Consider the following 14,054-nt stretch of genomic DNA (forward strand, 5'->3'; position numbering starts at 1 on the left):
TGCACTGGTCAGAAGAAGTGTATTGTGAAGAGAGGGCAGGGATGACCCCTTTCACTGCACCACGTTGGCACCGTCGCGTATATAAAGAGCCGAAGCATCTGACGAAGAAGCACAAGTACCACCAACCCATCTGCATCTCTCAAGCTCCTCTGGTCGTCGGCGTTCGTGTGACAGAGAGATTATGTACACTATCAAGGTAGGTACGCGCATTCGGCCGACGCCGTCGCCGCCGCCGCCGTCGTCCTCGTCCTCGTCGTCGTCGTCGTCACCGTCGTCGTCGTCGTCGTCATCGTCGTCGTGTTTAAACGCGCGCGATCCTTTGCTCAAGATCGTTCTCGTGGAGACGGCTCTCTCCTCGCGGGCAAGTCAATGGTGTATCCTCCTCGAAGGACCTATCTTCGTGAGGACGAGACAGAGAGAGAGAGAGGGAGAGAGGGGGAGTTAGCTAGATAGATAGAGAGAGTTGCTATACACAGGCTGCTCTCGTCCTTCGGAAATTTCGACTCATCCATCATGTCGGGAACCGTCCGCGACGCGACGTTAGGTAACGAACGTCAGCTTCCCCGTCGGCGAGAAGACGTCCCGCTGTCTCGAGATTAGTGTAGCCGCGACGTCAGGCCGGGACGCCTTCGAACTTACGCGCGATTTGTCGGCGGCGATATGGGATGACATTTCGCCGAGACGCCCGAGTCACGCGAGTTACATTGCACGTTGCGCTTTGACATTACGTGCACGCGAAATTAACGGCAAGCGTCGCGTCCTAAGAGGATCGTTTTGCAATAGTTACGATATGACTTATCGGCTACTAATTAATCGCCGCGGATTTGCGCGTTTCGTCCGCACAGTGTCGGCTCGCGAAGAAATATACGTCCCGCTGCCTCTCGCGCGTGTTTTGCAATTTGCGACGTCCGCGGCGCAGCTGGACCTATAACAGCGATTGATCTCTCAAAGTGTCGAACGAAAGTTGACGTCGGGTGTCATAATGAGCACGAGACAAAAGCAGAGACATTTGTCACTTTCACTGGAACTCGTCATCTGTTTGAACGCGACGCGCCGCGAAACTTCCAACAGACGTCCGAAAATCCGTCTCTGGGCGTTCCAGAATTGAAATTCTGATCTTATTTTCGATCTCTATGTTCCACTTGTTGCCTACTTTGATACTCTAAAGTCTATATGAGTTTCTTTCAATTCTATACAACCCATTTTAGCTTTACAGAGAGGTTCTTTTTAAAACTCGCAAGTAGCATTTTGTGTTTCTTCTAACATTTAAAGGCGTTAAGTAGAATTTCAGTTTCCATTTGCATTAAATATGTATTTCTAAGTCGAAATTGTCATCCTCCTTTCAACTTCAATGTTTCATTTGTTGCTTACTTTGATATTCTGAAGTCTTTTTTGGAACTTACAAGTGGCATTTTGTGTTTTTTTCTATCATTTAAAGTTATTATAAATAGAACTCCAGTTTCCATATGTATCGAACGTGTCGTAATCAAAATATTGATTCTACTTTCGTATTCCATTTGTCGTTTACTTTGATACTCCAAAATCAGTCTTTTTTTATTCTATTTAACTTACAGTTTCGCAATAGAAGTCCTCTCTAAAATCCACAAGTGACATTTTATGTCTTCTGCCACTTAGAGGCGCTAAATAGGACTTTAGTTTCCATTTGCATTAAATATGTACTGATCCTTTAAAATACATAGATATTAGGAAGTTTAAGGATCGAAAAAAGGACTAAAATTTCGATTCGGGTTGATTGTTCATATAAAAATGTTGGAAAATTCAGATCGAAAGAATAAAGCTAAAATCTCAATTGTGATCCGCGAATCCCTTTTATTTTCTGCTCCTACAATTGTTTCCATTTTTGTTACTTTACAAACATTTCTCTGTTGTGTTACAAACACACGGTCAATTGACCGACGCACATTTTATTTTAAAAGGAAATACGTCGTCGCGCAGTCCGGACTTTAACGAATTCGCGCGCGAATTTCGCGTCGCGCGTCGCGAGCGCAGGAGCGAGCTTATCGATAATGAAAGAGCGTTTGGGGGATCGCTTTCTCAGCGCGTTATTAAGGCAAAAAATAACGATCGGGTCTCCGCTCGTCCGAGCGTCGTTCGGGGAATAAATTTAAGCGCCATTCGAATCCTCTTCGCGACCCGATATCAGCAGAATTTTTCACGGGGTGCCGTTCGCGGAAATGAGCCGATAAACTTTGTGCGACTTCGGCAATTTTTCCGCCGCGCTCTCGCGTATATATTAGTAAATATGATATACGTCGTTCGCTCGCTATCTCGTGAGAGCAACGTGTCGCCTTGCCGTGTATATGTACGCGCGCATGTGTGTGTGTATAAACATATATAAAGTGTATGCAGCGTGTCCCGTACTCTCGGCGAGACCGATTCTCGCGCGTTTTCTCGGGAAAATAACTCGAGAACTCCGTGAAAATCGGTCGTACGACGTGCGGAAAGTCATTACAGCGCGACCATTGTGAAAATTCGCGAAATGCATATCGCAGGGACGCGGGCGTCCAGCTTGGAAACGCGAAACTTGGCCGCGCGCGGCTCGAGAGAAGCGATTCAATGCAACACACGTGGCCCAAGGGCTGAAGTACGCGACCGCGGATTTACACCAGCCCCGCGCAGACAATAGCTCCTATTCTCGCGCCGCGTTTAACGCTAAGTCCCGCTACTGTCCGGTCACCACCGGTTTCCATATGCATGATATACGAGGTGTAAAATTAAAGGAAAACGAGAAAGAGAGAGAGAGAAACGGGAGGCGATAATGAGAACGCAGGTCGCGATATTGCGCGTGTTTGGCAAGTTAACTGGATCGAACGAAGTTCAACGAGATTTCGGGGACAGGGGTGGGGCAAAAATGTGGATTCGGCGCGATTGGGAAAATGCGAAAAAAAAGTCTTCTCTCGATGAGCACGTCGTCGTCGTCGTCGCGGCGCTCTCGCGTCACCTTCGACACGTGCCTTCGCATCTTTCGCGCTTTCCTCATCCTGTTTGCGACATCGCGCACCTTCGTCGTCCAATTCGAGCTTCCACTTCGCCGCTGATGTTCTCGGCTTAATGCTCTCGCTGAGGCAGTGTCCTCGGTGAGACCGCGTCTTCGTCGCCCGAGAGAGGAGGGTTGTTCCGAAACGAGAACGTGACGAACGGCCCGTGCGTTGCGGGTGTCGCGCGTCGGACAATGATAATTTCAACGAGAGCCCGAGAGTGACGTAAGTGTTCGCGATGCGTGACACGTGGCATACGTGTATCGAATAAATATGGAATTGGGAGTAGTATAATTAGCCGTAATGAATAGGACGCGCCCGGAGGGGTGGGGGGAGAGGGGAGGAAGTTGCGTCACACGGTAGATCCTTGGCGACACCTCTGCCTTTAGAAATGATAATTGCGCGCATTCTTGTAACCTCTTTGTATGCACACGTTACGCGTACGTTATTTCGACGATCCGTTCTATCGAGAAAGAGAAAAGGATATATATATATATAAATAGGTAAATATTTATCGAGTTTTGGGAATAGAATCTCTTCAGGCATACAGCAGTAGGTGTATAATATATATATATATATAGTATAATATATATATATATATATATATATATATATATATATATATAGTGAAAGTATAGTGAAAAAAATAGAATATTATAGCAAATGTAACGCAACAGTATAAAGTCACAGATGGAGACATATAAATGAAAGAGAACAGAACAAATTCTAGTTAATAATCGAAGGAAAAAGGAAAATTTAAGCACGCGTTGAAAAGGCGATGAGAGATTTAATTAGAAGTATGATGTCGATAACAAGATACGAAAAATGATTGAGAATAATGAGGAAATAATTATGGCAGAATGAAACAAGAAAATAAAAGAGAGCGAGAGAGAGAAGGAGCAACGAACGATGCGACACGCCGTCACTCACGTGCAGCCAATTATCGGTTAATTATGATTGTTTCGGCGTGTAATTTACAGAAATTTCATTTGCACGCGCGTCTGCACGTTCCATCGCGCGTTTTCGATGCGCGCTCGCGAATTTTGCAATTCGCTGGGTGCGCGTTGTGAGGGCGGATGATTTCGAGACGAAGATCGCAAGCGGATTTAATTGGCAACATCGGTGACGAGGGAGATACGCGAGATCCTCAGACACCGATAAACACTCGCGGTCCCGGTCGGCACGTCGAGGAGTTAGATCGCGTGAAGATTTTTCAAGGCAAATTAGCGTTCGATGCAAAGTTACGCAACGGAAGCGCGTGTATCCTTGTTTTCCCGCGGACGCGAGGAGCGTCATTGAAACTGAGATCCTCAATGTCAGCTCGTCGAGCGGTGTATGTATCGATTTCCCGGTAATCTTCAGCGAAGGCGACGCGCCGCGAGAAAAAAGAGAAGAAAAAAAGAAGTCGCATCGTCTCTCATATCACGCTAATCATATTTTATTGCCTCGCGTCTCGTAACACAATCGGTCTCCTCCTCCGCGAGATTATTCTCGAATTGCAGCATCCGTCCGTCCATCCGTCCCTCTTTCCCTCTCTCCCTTCCTTCCTCCCTCCCTTCCTCCGTCCGTCCGTACGTACGTACGTCTGTCAGTCAGTCCGTGCGTGCGCGAGCATTACGAAACGCGAATCCTGATTAACGTCGTTACGACGACGTAATCGCCAACGATATCTGGCCCGCTGCAAAGATCAACATTGTTAACAACCTCTCGAGTATTCCATCTCACGTCGAGACGTACACGAACTTACCACGCCGTGGTGATTCGCCGGCCTTCGCGCGAAAACCGTAATAAATTCGGAAACCGAGACGCACACGCTCGGAAACTTGGTGCGGACTCACCGCTTCTCGCACGGAAAACATTATTTATGTACTTGGAACTGAGATATTTCGTACATTTGCACGGCATTTGCTCGGCATCAGCAGGTTTCTTGTGTCAAGTAAAGGATGTATTAGTGAGCAAAAGCGGCCACTTAAATTTTTCGGTTGCGATCGCCAAACATTCGATCCCGTTTTGACCAAATTTTCGTTTCAATAACAAAATTCTTCTCCAGTTATTTTCAATTTCAACGACGACGGTCTTCGCCTCTCCATCGCGCGCTCAAAATTACGTATTTGCCGATTCATCGGCGGGACGGCAAATAAAAAAAGAGACAAAGAGAGAGAGAGAGAGAGAGAGAAAGAGAAGAGACCGAGAATTGCGTAATTAATGTATTCCGTAATTGATACATCCTTCGCACGCGTTTTTCTGCGGATAAACTCGTTCCTCGCGCCGGACTCGCGTTATTGTGCACGCGAGGTGCGTAATTCCGACGAAGCGCGATAAACGGTATTGTGTGTGAGAAGTTGTGCCGTCTAACATTACGTTCAAGTTGACGGGCGAATCCGCAATTGGACGCGTGCGTGTGTATCCAAGGAGGCTCGCTTCCTGCATGATCTTCACACGAGGCCTCACATTTAATAAGATATTTTGCTTGCTCCAAGTAGAATTCTAAAGTCTGTATTAATAGTTGTTATTTGAAGTTTGTCTCACGCGAGATACTCAGATCTCCACTCAGAATTGGATCCAAGTTTTTCGGTTGAATTTTATGATATATGTAACGTTATATCTGCAATCGCGATTCAACTGAAAAACTCTCGTTTAACTCTGAACTCAGATTTAACTATCTCATTCGAAAGAAGTTTCAAATAACGACTATTAATGCGAATATAAATGTCGCAGTTGAAACTCGTCGCTGTTTTTCGTGTCTGCTGGAAAATTGCCGGTGATATGTTTATATTGCAACGACATTTTACACATAAAAATTTTTGTTCGGGTTAACCAATTTCCGTGTGACTTATAGGCAAACTAGAAATTCCGTTAGAATCTACCAGAATTCTGCTCGCATGCGAGTTAACAAGATTTTTTATCAACTTCACGAGAGACTTCCGGTAATCGTTTGATTCGTTCGTATTTCGTCAGAAATTTCGTCAATTCAACCAAACGTTTCCTCCGTGTAGCAAACAAATTTAAACGAGTGTGATGATCATACCATTCGTTTGCCCTTCGTCTTTTTAGTCTATCACACAGTTCATTTTTATGAAAAATAGATTGGACCAGGATTTGATTAAGGTAGAATTGATCAAATGTTTAGTATAAAATTGTAATCAAAAGATTTAATTGCCGCTCATGTATTTTGCTTTCTCACTAATATATCCAACATGACACAAATAAAATACATGACAATCCCAAATCGTACGTATATCGAATACTTCAGTTCCAAATACAAAAATAATTTCCTCAATATAAATTTCACAAATAGTTCGGATAGAAATTTGGCACTTTGCACAAGTGGAAAACTGCCGATAACTCGATGACGCCATTATTACGCGATAATCAAATGCTCGTAGAATCCCGTGGGCCGCGAGGCGTCCGCGATCACGCATTTCCCGCACTTGGTCATTTTCCCTCGGCGGGCCTAATGATGAGGCGATCAAATTAGCATTTCAGATAACGATTTGTTTGCCGAGATATAATGATTGCACACGCGGCCCGATACGCGTCGGCATTAAAAACAATTCCGCGGCGCGTTAAACAATTCTCTCGAACGTTCTCTTGAGAGAAAAACTAGGAAGAAAAAGAAGAAAAAGAAGGAGGAGAGGAAAAAAAAGGATCTTGCGCGAGCCTCGCGGACGCCTGCTGGACGCGTCGTAACGATCATTAACGGCGTCGACCTTCTGCCTCCCTCGAAATTACGTGTATCGAGAGGCAATTAACAGTCTCCGGTTGGCCGGCTAACGAGAAAGCAAATGTCGATCCTCGATATAAGCGCGTTTGCATAAGTAGCCTCCTTGCTAAAGCTCCGCGGCCGCAAAAAAGAGACTCGCTCCGATGCCTCTCGAATCACGTACCGATCTCCTCTTTATTCGGAAACGGAGTGAAGGAATTGTCATGTTCGTCGTAAAGAAAAAACTCTCGCGGCTCGTTTTGACTAAATTCCCTTTGCAGTTTCTCGTGATTACCGTTCCTTTGCACTGAGAAACAAGCCTTCGGTATCTGCGACTATTGTGACCATGAGAGAATATTGAAATTTCTCTTTCTCTTTCATATAAATTCTCTACAATTTCACCATGCCTCTAGTAGTGCAGAAATATAACAAAGAACATATATCAGTTCTTAATGTATAAGTAGCGCATATAGATAAGAAAAAATACTTAAAAATTAACAAATATTTCTCAAGTGGTTGTTATTAACATATTTCCTTAAATCACAATTCTTATTTAAACCGTGTAATTTTACTTAAACCGAATAAACAATATTTGATTACTCACCTAATAAATATTTGTTAATTTTTAGATATTTTTTTCTCACTGTATAGAACGAAAGGATAATAAATTTATCCTTTATAATAAAACATAAATCTATTTTTCGGAATTCTATAGCAATTTTTACCGTAAAATTTTCATCGTGTATAATCATAGAGAGTAAATGAATTATATGATCAAAGAAAATCATTTTTCTAATAAGCGTTACTATAGTGCTAATGATAATAATCTCACATGGTTGCTGCTACTTTTTCCTTATAACGACAGGAAGATATATTTAGTGTCGAAAATAACTATGATTTTTTTTTAGATTGACCACTTTTTCTCTCAGTGTGATCTTTATTTGCCCTTGTAGAGAAAACGAGAGATTCGCAGAGCTATTATCATCTTAAATTAGAGTCGAGCAGAGTATCCGGTGAAATCTTGGCGAATATTGGGGCGATCGGGAAAATTTTCTCTCTCTTTTTCTCTGCCTCTACTCGCTGTGATTAGTCAAATCGCGGATAACACAGGTGATTTTCTATCGTGCGATTAACGCGCGCGATACCGGACGAAAATCACGGTCTATTGTAAATTACACATGACAGTGATTCGTTAATCCGCGAGCTTTGTCGGGACGGCTCTTTAATCGCTCGTTGCTCGATTAACGGGGAATCAATCGAAACGATCCTCTGATGCGCGTTTCATCGCATGGCAGTTCGTGCGTTTGAGTCGGAATTCAAAAATCAGGCTCGGCTGAAATCCAGAGAGCGAGCCGGCTATTATTAATTGGAATTAACTGCTGGGAATTCGCGAATCCGCTTTGCGTCGATCGACAGTACGATATCTTCCGCGCGCTGCACACAAAAATATTTAGTTGTTGCGTTGTTTTCCATACGAGTCTCTTTTACAGAACACTCTGTGCTTAAGCTTAATCTACTAATGCGTTCTTTGCTTTTTGTTTCTTTCCGTTGATGTCTTTCTGACTCAAACCTCAAGCCAGAAGAAGATGGAGAATAAGAAACAGAAAGCAAAGAGCACATTGTAGGTTAAGCTTTGTAATTGTTTTGTAAATTTTCATAGAATTTAGTGCAAACATATGCAGCAGGACATTTTGCCAACTTACATGAAACGACAATCCCGAAAGTTAAAACAGACAGGAGATAGCGTGAAATAAAATTTTATTTCCTTCGACACCACGATTACGCGGCGTTTTTATACACAGAAGAATACATGCAGCCTTTTCTTCAATAAACTTTGATATAATATTCTAGTAAAGAGAATAGATTCTTTTGTTACGCACATAATAATGAGCTTTTCTAAAATTTGTGATGAGTATATTTTTGAGGCTACCATCAGGAAAATGTTCCAACCATTGAAACGAAACCAACCTATGAAACCATTGTTTCAAAAAGAGAGAGTTAACTGAGTAATCACCTTTCTCGACATTAGAGTGACATTTCTTCTGTGTGAGCATTCTCTAATTTCGTCGCGTGCGCGCGGCGAGCAGTGTGTTCATCTTATGTGTTTAGTGTGTTCGCGATCTGTTCCTCTCTCTTTCTTAAACTTGATAAATTCAATTTCTGAAATCTAATTTCGCGAGGAGGAAAAATGTACCGCGACGGGAAGCGTATTGAAGCCGGTTGACATTTCTGGCGATTGCCGCTGGGCCAGATTGAAGCCTGACGAAGTTCGTGAATGAAATTGCACGTTCACTCCGCGCGAGAAAAACGGACGCGTTGCTCGGCACCGTTTTCGTCCTGTCATTACTCGCCGTATTTCATAATGTCATTTGCAACTGACGTAACTGCGCCGTGCAGTTTCTAAGCATGATCGTCCTCGCTTGCCCTTTGCAACCGTGCCCCCCGCGCGCGCGCGCACATGTGCACGTACTTGTGCACACACACATACACACACACACATGATCGACCCATTTCTCGTGTACTTTCACGAATTCTATGAATATTTGAACGAGCCAAAAGGTTTTGCAGACGATGCCGCGGCCCGGCGCGCCATTGTCTGCGAATCTTCGCCGTCTATTCACGCGATACGGACTCGAGCATGTGTGCCAACGTGCTCGATCGCCGCCGATGAATTTCACGCGAATCGTTCCTATGTCGTGGAGAAAAACTCGGGAAAATACGATCCTCGCGCTAAAACAGGAACGACGCGGTGTCGTCACGTCAATTATCGGAAATTGACATTTCGAGTATCCAGATTGGACGAACACGTCGCTTTTTTCTTCCCTTTCTTCCTCTCTCGTTTTCCTCTTTTAGTTTGCGTTTTATTTGTTCGTTCTTTTTTTTCGATGAAACGGCAACTCCCGCGGTTGCGCCGTTATTGCGGGGATCCGTGAAGATTACTCGTACGACGCGACAATAAAAGCGCGCGCGTTCACGACTCGCCAGCATTGAGACATTAAACTGACATTACGCGCGGCTGTGTGCAACGCGACGTGAGGTAACGCGCGACGGATTTTCCGCGCTCACGAGGCGCGATGAGGTTCAAATTCCGCAAGTTCCAGCCGCGACTTTCGACACGGCGCGCGCTCGAAAGTCCCGTCGCTCGCGTGCTGCCCGTCGTCGACCTTTCGCGGTTTACGCGAAAGTGCCAGCAATGTCGAGCCCCTTAGCCGGCTGATTTTTGCGCGACTCGATTGTATCAGCATCGCTGTACGAGCTAATCAGGGTATGACCTCCTACAGGTGTTGGTGGCGGTCGTACTATGTACGACAGGTACATTGAGCGCACCTCAAAGACCAAGCAGCGGCGCCGACAAGGATGCGGTCATCACGTCTCAGCAGCTTGAGGTCAACTTCGACGGCAACTACATCAACAAGTGAGTCACGATGCCAATGTTTTTCTCTCTTCTTCTGTACGAAAAACAATTTCGCGCTGTACTGTATGAAAGTCAGGCGAGAGAACTCGCTGACGAGAAACATTATCTCCGTCACCCTGTGACCCCGAAAATGTCCGTCTGAACATTCAGCTGCAATTAAAACTCAGTTGAGATAACTTAAGAGCAATTGGTTGAGTAGAGACCAGGAATCCCTCTATCGCTATAACCAATCTTTTCATCTGATTCCCAGACAACAGAAAATTCAAATTACACCAACCGAGTTGTTTCTTGATCGCGATCTTAACGAGTCCGCACATTTCGTGCACTTCTTATACATTTCGCGGGGTGAAATCTCACCCGAAGCAAAACAGTGCAAATACCGCTACTCGAAACTAATAAAAGTAAATGTTTAACTCAAATTAGTGGAGTGGATTCTTAATCCATACGAGCTAATGTTTCGAATGATTGGAGTGAGGTTGCTTCTGTGTATAACTGTGCAACATATCTAATATACTCTTCCATTTCGAATGAAAATGTTCATTCGACGAGTGGAGAGTCTTTCACTTTTAAATTAATTCATATCACCGTTGCTTCTGTGTATAACTGTGCAACATATCTAATTTGCTCTTCCATTTCGAAGGGAAATGTTTATTCGACGAGTGGAGAGTTTTTCACTTTTAAACTAATTCATGTCACCGAATGTTTCATTTGATTAGAGTGGTGTCGCTTCTGTAAAGAGTACATCATATTCGCTCTTTAACTTCGACTGAAAATATTCATGCGATGGTTTGAAGTGAAGAACACACTCTATATAAGTGAAAAATCACTTAAATTCGAGTAATTTGACTGTTACTTTATTCCTTGCGTGAAATTCACATGAAAAAACTTGAAGAGCACATTTTGCTCTCACTCAGTTTTATCAATCTCGAAAAAGGATCTGATAGAGAAAGATCATCATCTCATCCGATTTGATACACACGATGAAACGATGAGCACGGCTTTTCTCGTTATTTGAGTGAAAATTGATCATAATTACACAAGAATAATCCAACCCACAAAATTATGACTTTTAAGTTTACGTTCTTTTTTTTTCATTAACGGATAGTCCGGGTATACGTCTTTCTATATAAAATAAAAGATTAAATAAAATTAATTAGAGAACAGTTTTTATGTTCTATTGGTTGCGTCTTTTTTATCTATTTTTTGAAGGGTTAAGCTTGAATACTCCTAAAAGAGAGAAAATTGAATGATTGCGAAGAACGTCGGTGCTACCTATAGTTTTAAAGTCATCTATCAAATTTTTATCTGCATTCTTCTCGATACGTGCTTCACACATGTGGGTTGGATCACTCTTGCGTAACTGCTGCCAATTGTACCGTCGTCGTTGTCGGCGCATCCGCGACATCTTCGCGAAAAGATCCTTCGCGAGGCGAGCATTCCTCGCGACCCACACTCAACATTCGCATCCTTTTCGCCCACGGTGCAAACAATGGATGCTGTGAGAAGGTCGGCGGATATACCCGCGAACAGGTATCCCAGATGGTACCGGTTCACCGTGTCGCGCGGCTGTCGCCCACGAGTTCTGCCATCTGCATACCTCCGTCGTTATTCGCGAGTGGGAGCAGTCGCTACCGTGCCGTGGAATTGTTTCTCCACCGGCTGACCTTTCTGTCCTCTCTTTCTCGAGCTTCCGCGACCCGACGCCTCTTGAGCACTTGCCGGGCTCCACGGCGCTTTTCCCTCGCGCGGACGCATTCCTCGATCGATCGGCCGATGACAATGGGGCTCAATTCGTTCCCATCCGTCAGTTTGATTGAGTCATTAAGCCACGGATTGTGTCGCGCGCTGTGTACGTTCTTCGTTAAAATCACACAGCGCCGACTCTTCTCGACTCCATATAAAAGTCCAAGTGAAAGTCTAATGGTGGAATCGAAGATGATCCGCGCATACTTACACGTTTTCATCTTCACATTTATCCACGTCTGCTAACATACACTCCTCATCAATTTTCTGCGTCTTTTTGTAACGACCAATCAGAACGTGATATACGATCAATCGTAGACGGAAAAGCTAATGATGAAGAGGGTTACATAATATACAATAAAAATGTTATATATACATAAGACCTTTATATATATATATATATATATATATATATCTTTTTTCTTGTGTATACACACACAAGAGAAGCGCAAGAAACTCTCTCGTGCATTTTTGAGTAAGCTGACGGTGAATTTCCCAAGCGGTATTGAAAATTTAGAACGAACAAAGAAACAAGAGAGAAGAAGGGCCGAAGAGGCACTAGCTCGCTCGCGTTTCCGCTGCTTGAACACCGCGGTTACTACGTGATCTCCTTCTACCCGGTAGTTTCGAAACGAGCAACGGGATCAGCCATCAGGAATCGGGCCAACCGAAACAAGTGGACAACGAGACGCCGGTAGTCTCGCAGGGTTCGGACTCGTACACGGCGCCGGACGGTCAACAGGTCAGCTTCACCTACGTGGCGGACGAGAACGGTTTCCAGGTGCAGGGCTCCCACATCCCCACGGCGCCGCCCATCCCGCCGGAGATCCAAAGGGCGCTCGAATGGAACGCCGCTCACCCCGAGGAGGACGACGGCGGACAGAGGCCAGCGGTGAGAGGTGAGACTCGCCGTTCCAGAACTGGCCGTGATTATACAAGAACGACCCAACCCATTATGACGTTTGAATTTGTGTTACCGATGGGTAGCCCACACGTCTTTCTGTGTAAAATGAAAAAGATTATGAGCGCCTAAAATCAATTGAAAAACAGCTTTTATGTTCTACTAGTTGCGCCATCTTGTACTAGTTGTGTCTTTTTATCCATTTTTTAGGACTTAAGTTTGTTAATGAATGAATATCCTTGTAGAAGAAAATCGATAATGCTTGACTCTTTCTCTTTTTATTTTTGAACTACTTGAACTACTATACTTTTTAAGTCATGTATCAAATTTTCATCTTTATTTCTCTCAAAACGTGCTTCATGTGGGTTGGATCATCCTTGAATAACTGTGGTTAATTAAATAATGGAGACCTCCTTCGCGCCCTTCGAGTGTCGATTACGGAATATTTTTACTCACAAGCTTTGGATACACCCGCATCGGCGACGGTCTTTTTGAAAAAGCAACACGCTAAATAGGAATTCGCAATCGAGCGATTTGATCGAATTCCAGTTGTTTCGGGGACGGATAAATCAGTGAAATGATTTTCTTCTTCAATTAAGTTTTTATTTGGCGAATAGATTTAAAGAGAAAAATCCTCGAGTGTTCAAGTAAAGTAAATAATGTCTCAATATTTAATATTTTCTACATTAGATATTCTTTTTCTCTCAGTGTAAAACAAACTCCTCTCAGTAAAAACAAACTCCTTTAATACAGAGGAAACGCCCAATAGCCATTCGTTGCGGTACTCGCCAGTTTTCGGCACTCGTGTTTGGTTTTTATCATACATATCGAGAAGTGCATGGGAATATTAATTATTTCTCAATTATTATTTATTACCGATTTATTTTTGAACTCTCGTACACCTTGACATTCGTCAAAATTCACGCGCCGGAAACAGGCAGGGTGTCGAGCATTTCAGCCTGCACTGCTAATGAAATTTTCATTAATTAAAAATCGGACTCAATACACAGAGCGAGCGCGAGGCTTTGTGTGTTAGAAGTCGCGGGGGTTTCGGAAGGTGAAATTTGCGCGAGAGTACAAAAGCCTCCGGCGCGAAAATGCAAATTTCGTCTCAATGACGCGGAGAGACGCGAAGTAATACATTGCGAAACATTCGTCGGGGGTCAACGTGCAGGATTTATCGCGCGGCCCGGGAACACAATTAGGCCGGATTAATAATCAAGCGCGCGACTTCAAAAGGCACACGGCGTTTGAAACAGCATTTCCATCTCCTCTCCCCCCCCCCCCCCCCCC

At 44.0% G+C, this 14,054-nt stretch overlaps 2 protein-coding genes across 2 annotated transcripts in view; both read left to right on the plus strand.

Annotated features, from left to right (window-relative positions):
* LOC116843472 (endocuticle structural glycoprotein SgAbd-8-like) overlaps positions 1-14,054 on the plus strand; it is a 41,166-nt gene that overhangs the window by 18,850 nt on the left and 8,262 nt on the right. The window lies entirely within an intron of this gene.
* LOC116843471 (endocuticle structural glycoprotein SgAbd-1-like) overlaps positions 36-14,054 on the plus strand; it is a 16,101-nt gene continuing 2,082 nt past the window's right edge. The window contains exons 1-3 of the mRNA XM_032813915.1: positions 36-196; positions 9,984-10,117; positions 12,485-12,759. Of these exons, the coding sequence (XP_032669806.1) occupies positions 182-196; positions 9,984-10,117; positions 12,485-12,759 (424 nt within the window). The 5' untranslated portion in view covers positions 36-181. The remainder of the gene's footprint in view (positions 197-9,983; positions 10,118-12,484; positions 12,760-14,054) is intronic.

This window comes from Odontomachus brunneus, unplaced genomic scaffold (genome assembly GCF_010583005.1).
Source record: "Odontomachus brunneus isolate Ranch 3 - 2012 unplaced genomic scaffold, Obru_v1 Obru_scaffold_033, whole genome shotgun sequence".
Lineage (NCBI taxonomy): Eukaryota > Metazoa > Arthropoda > Insecta > Hymenoptera > Formicidae > Odontomachus > Odontomachus brunneus.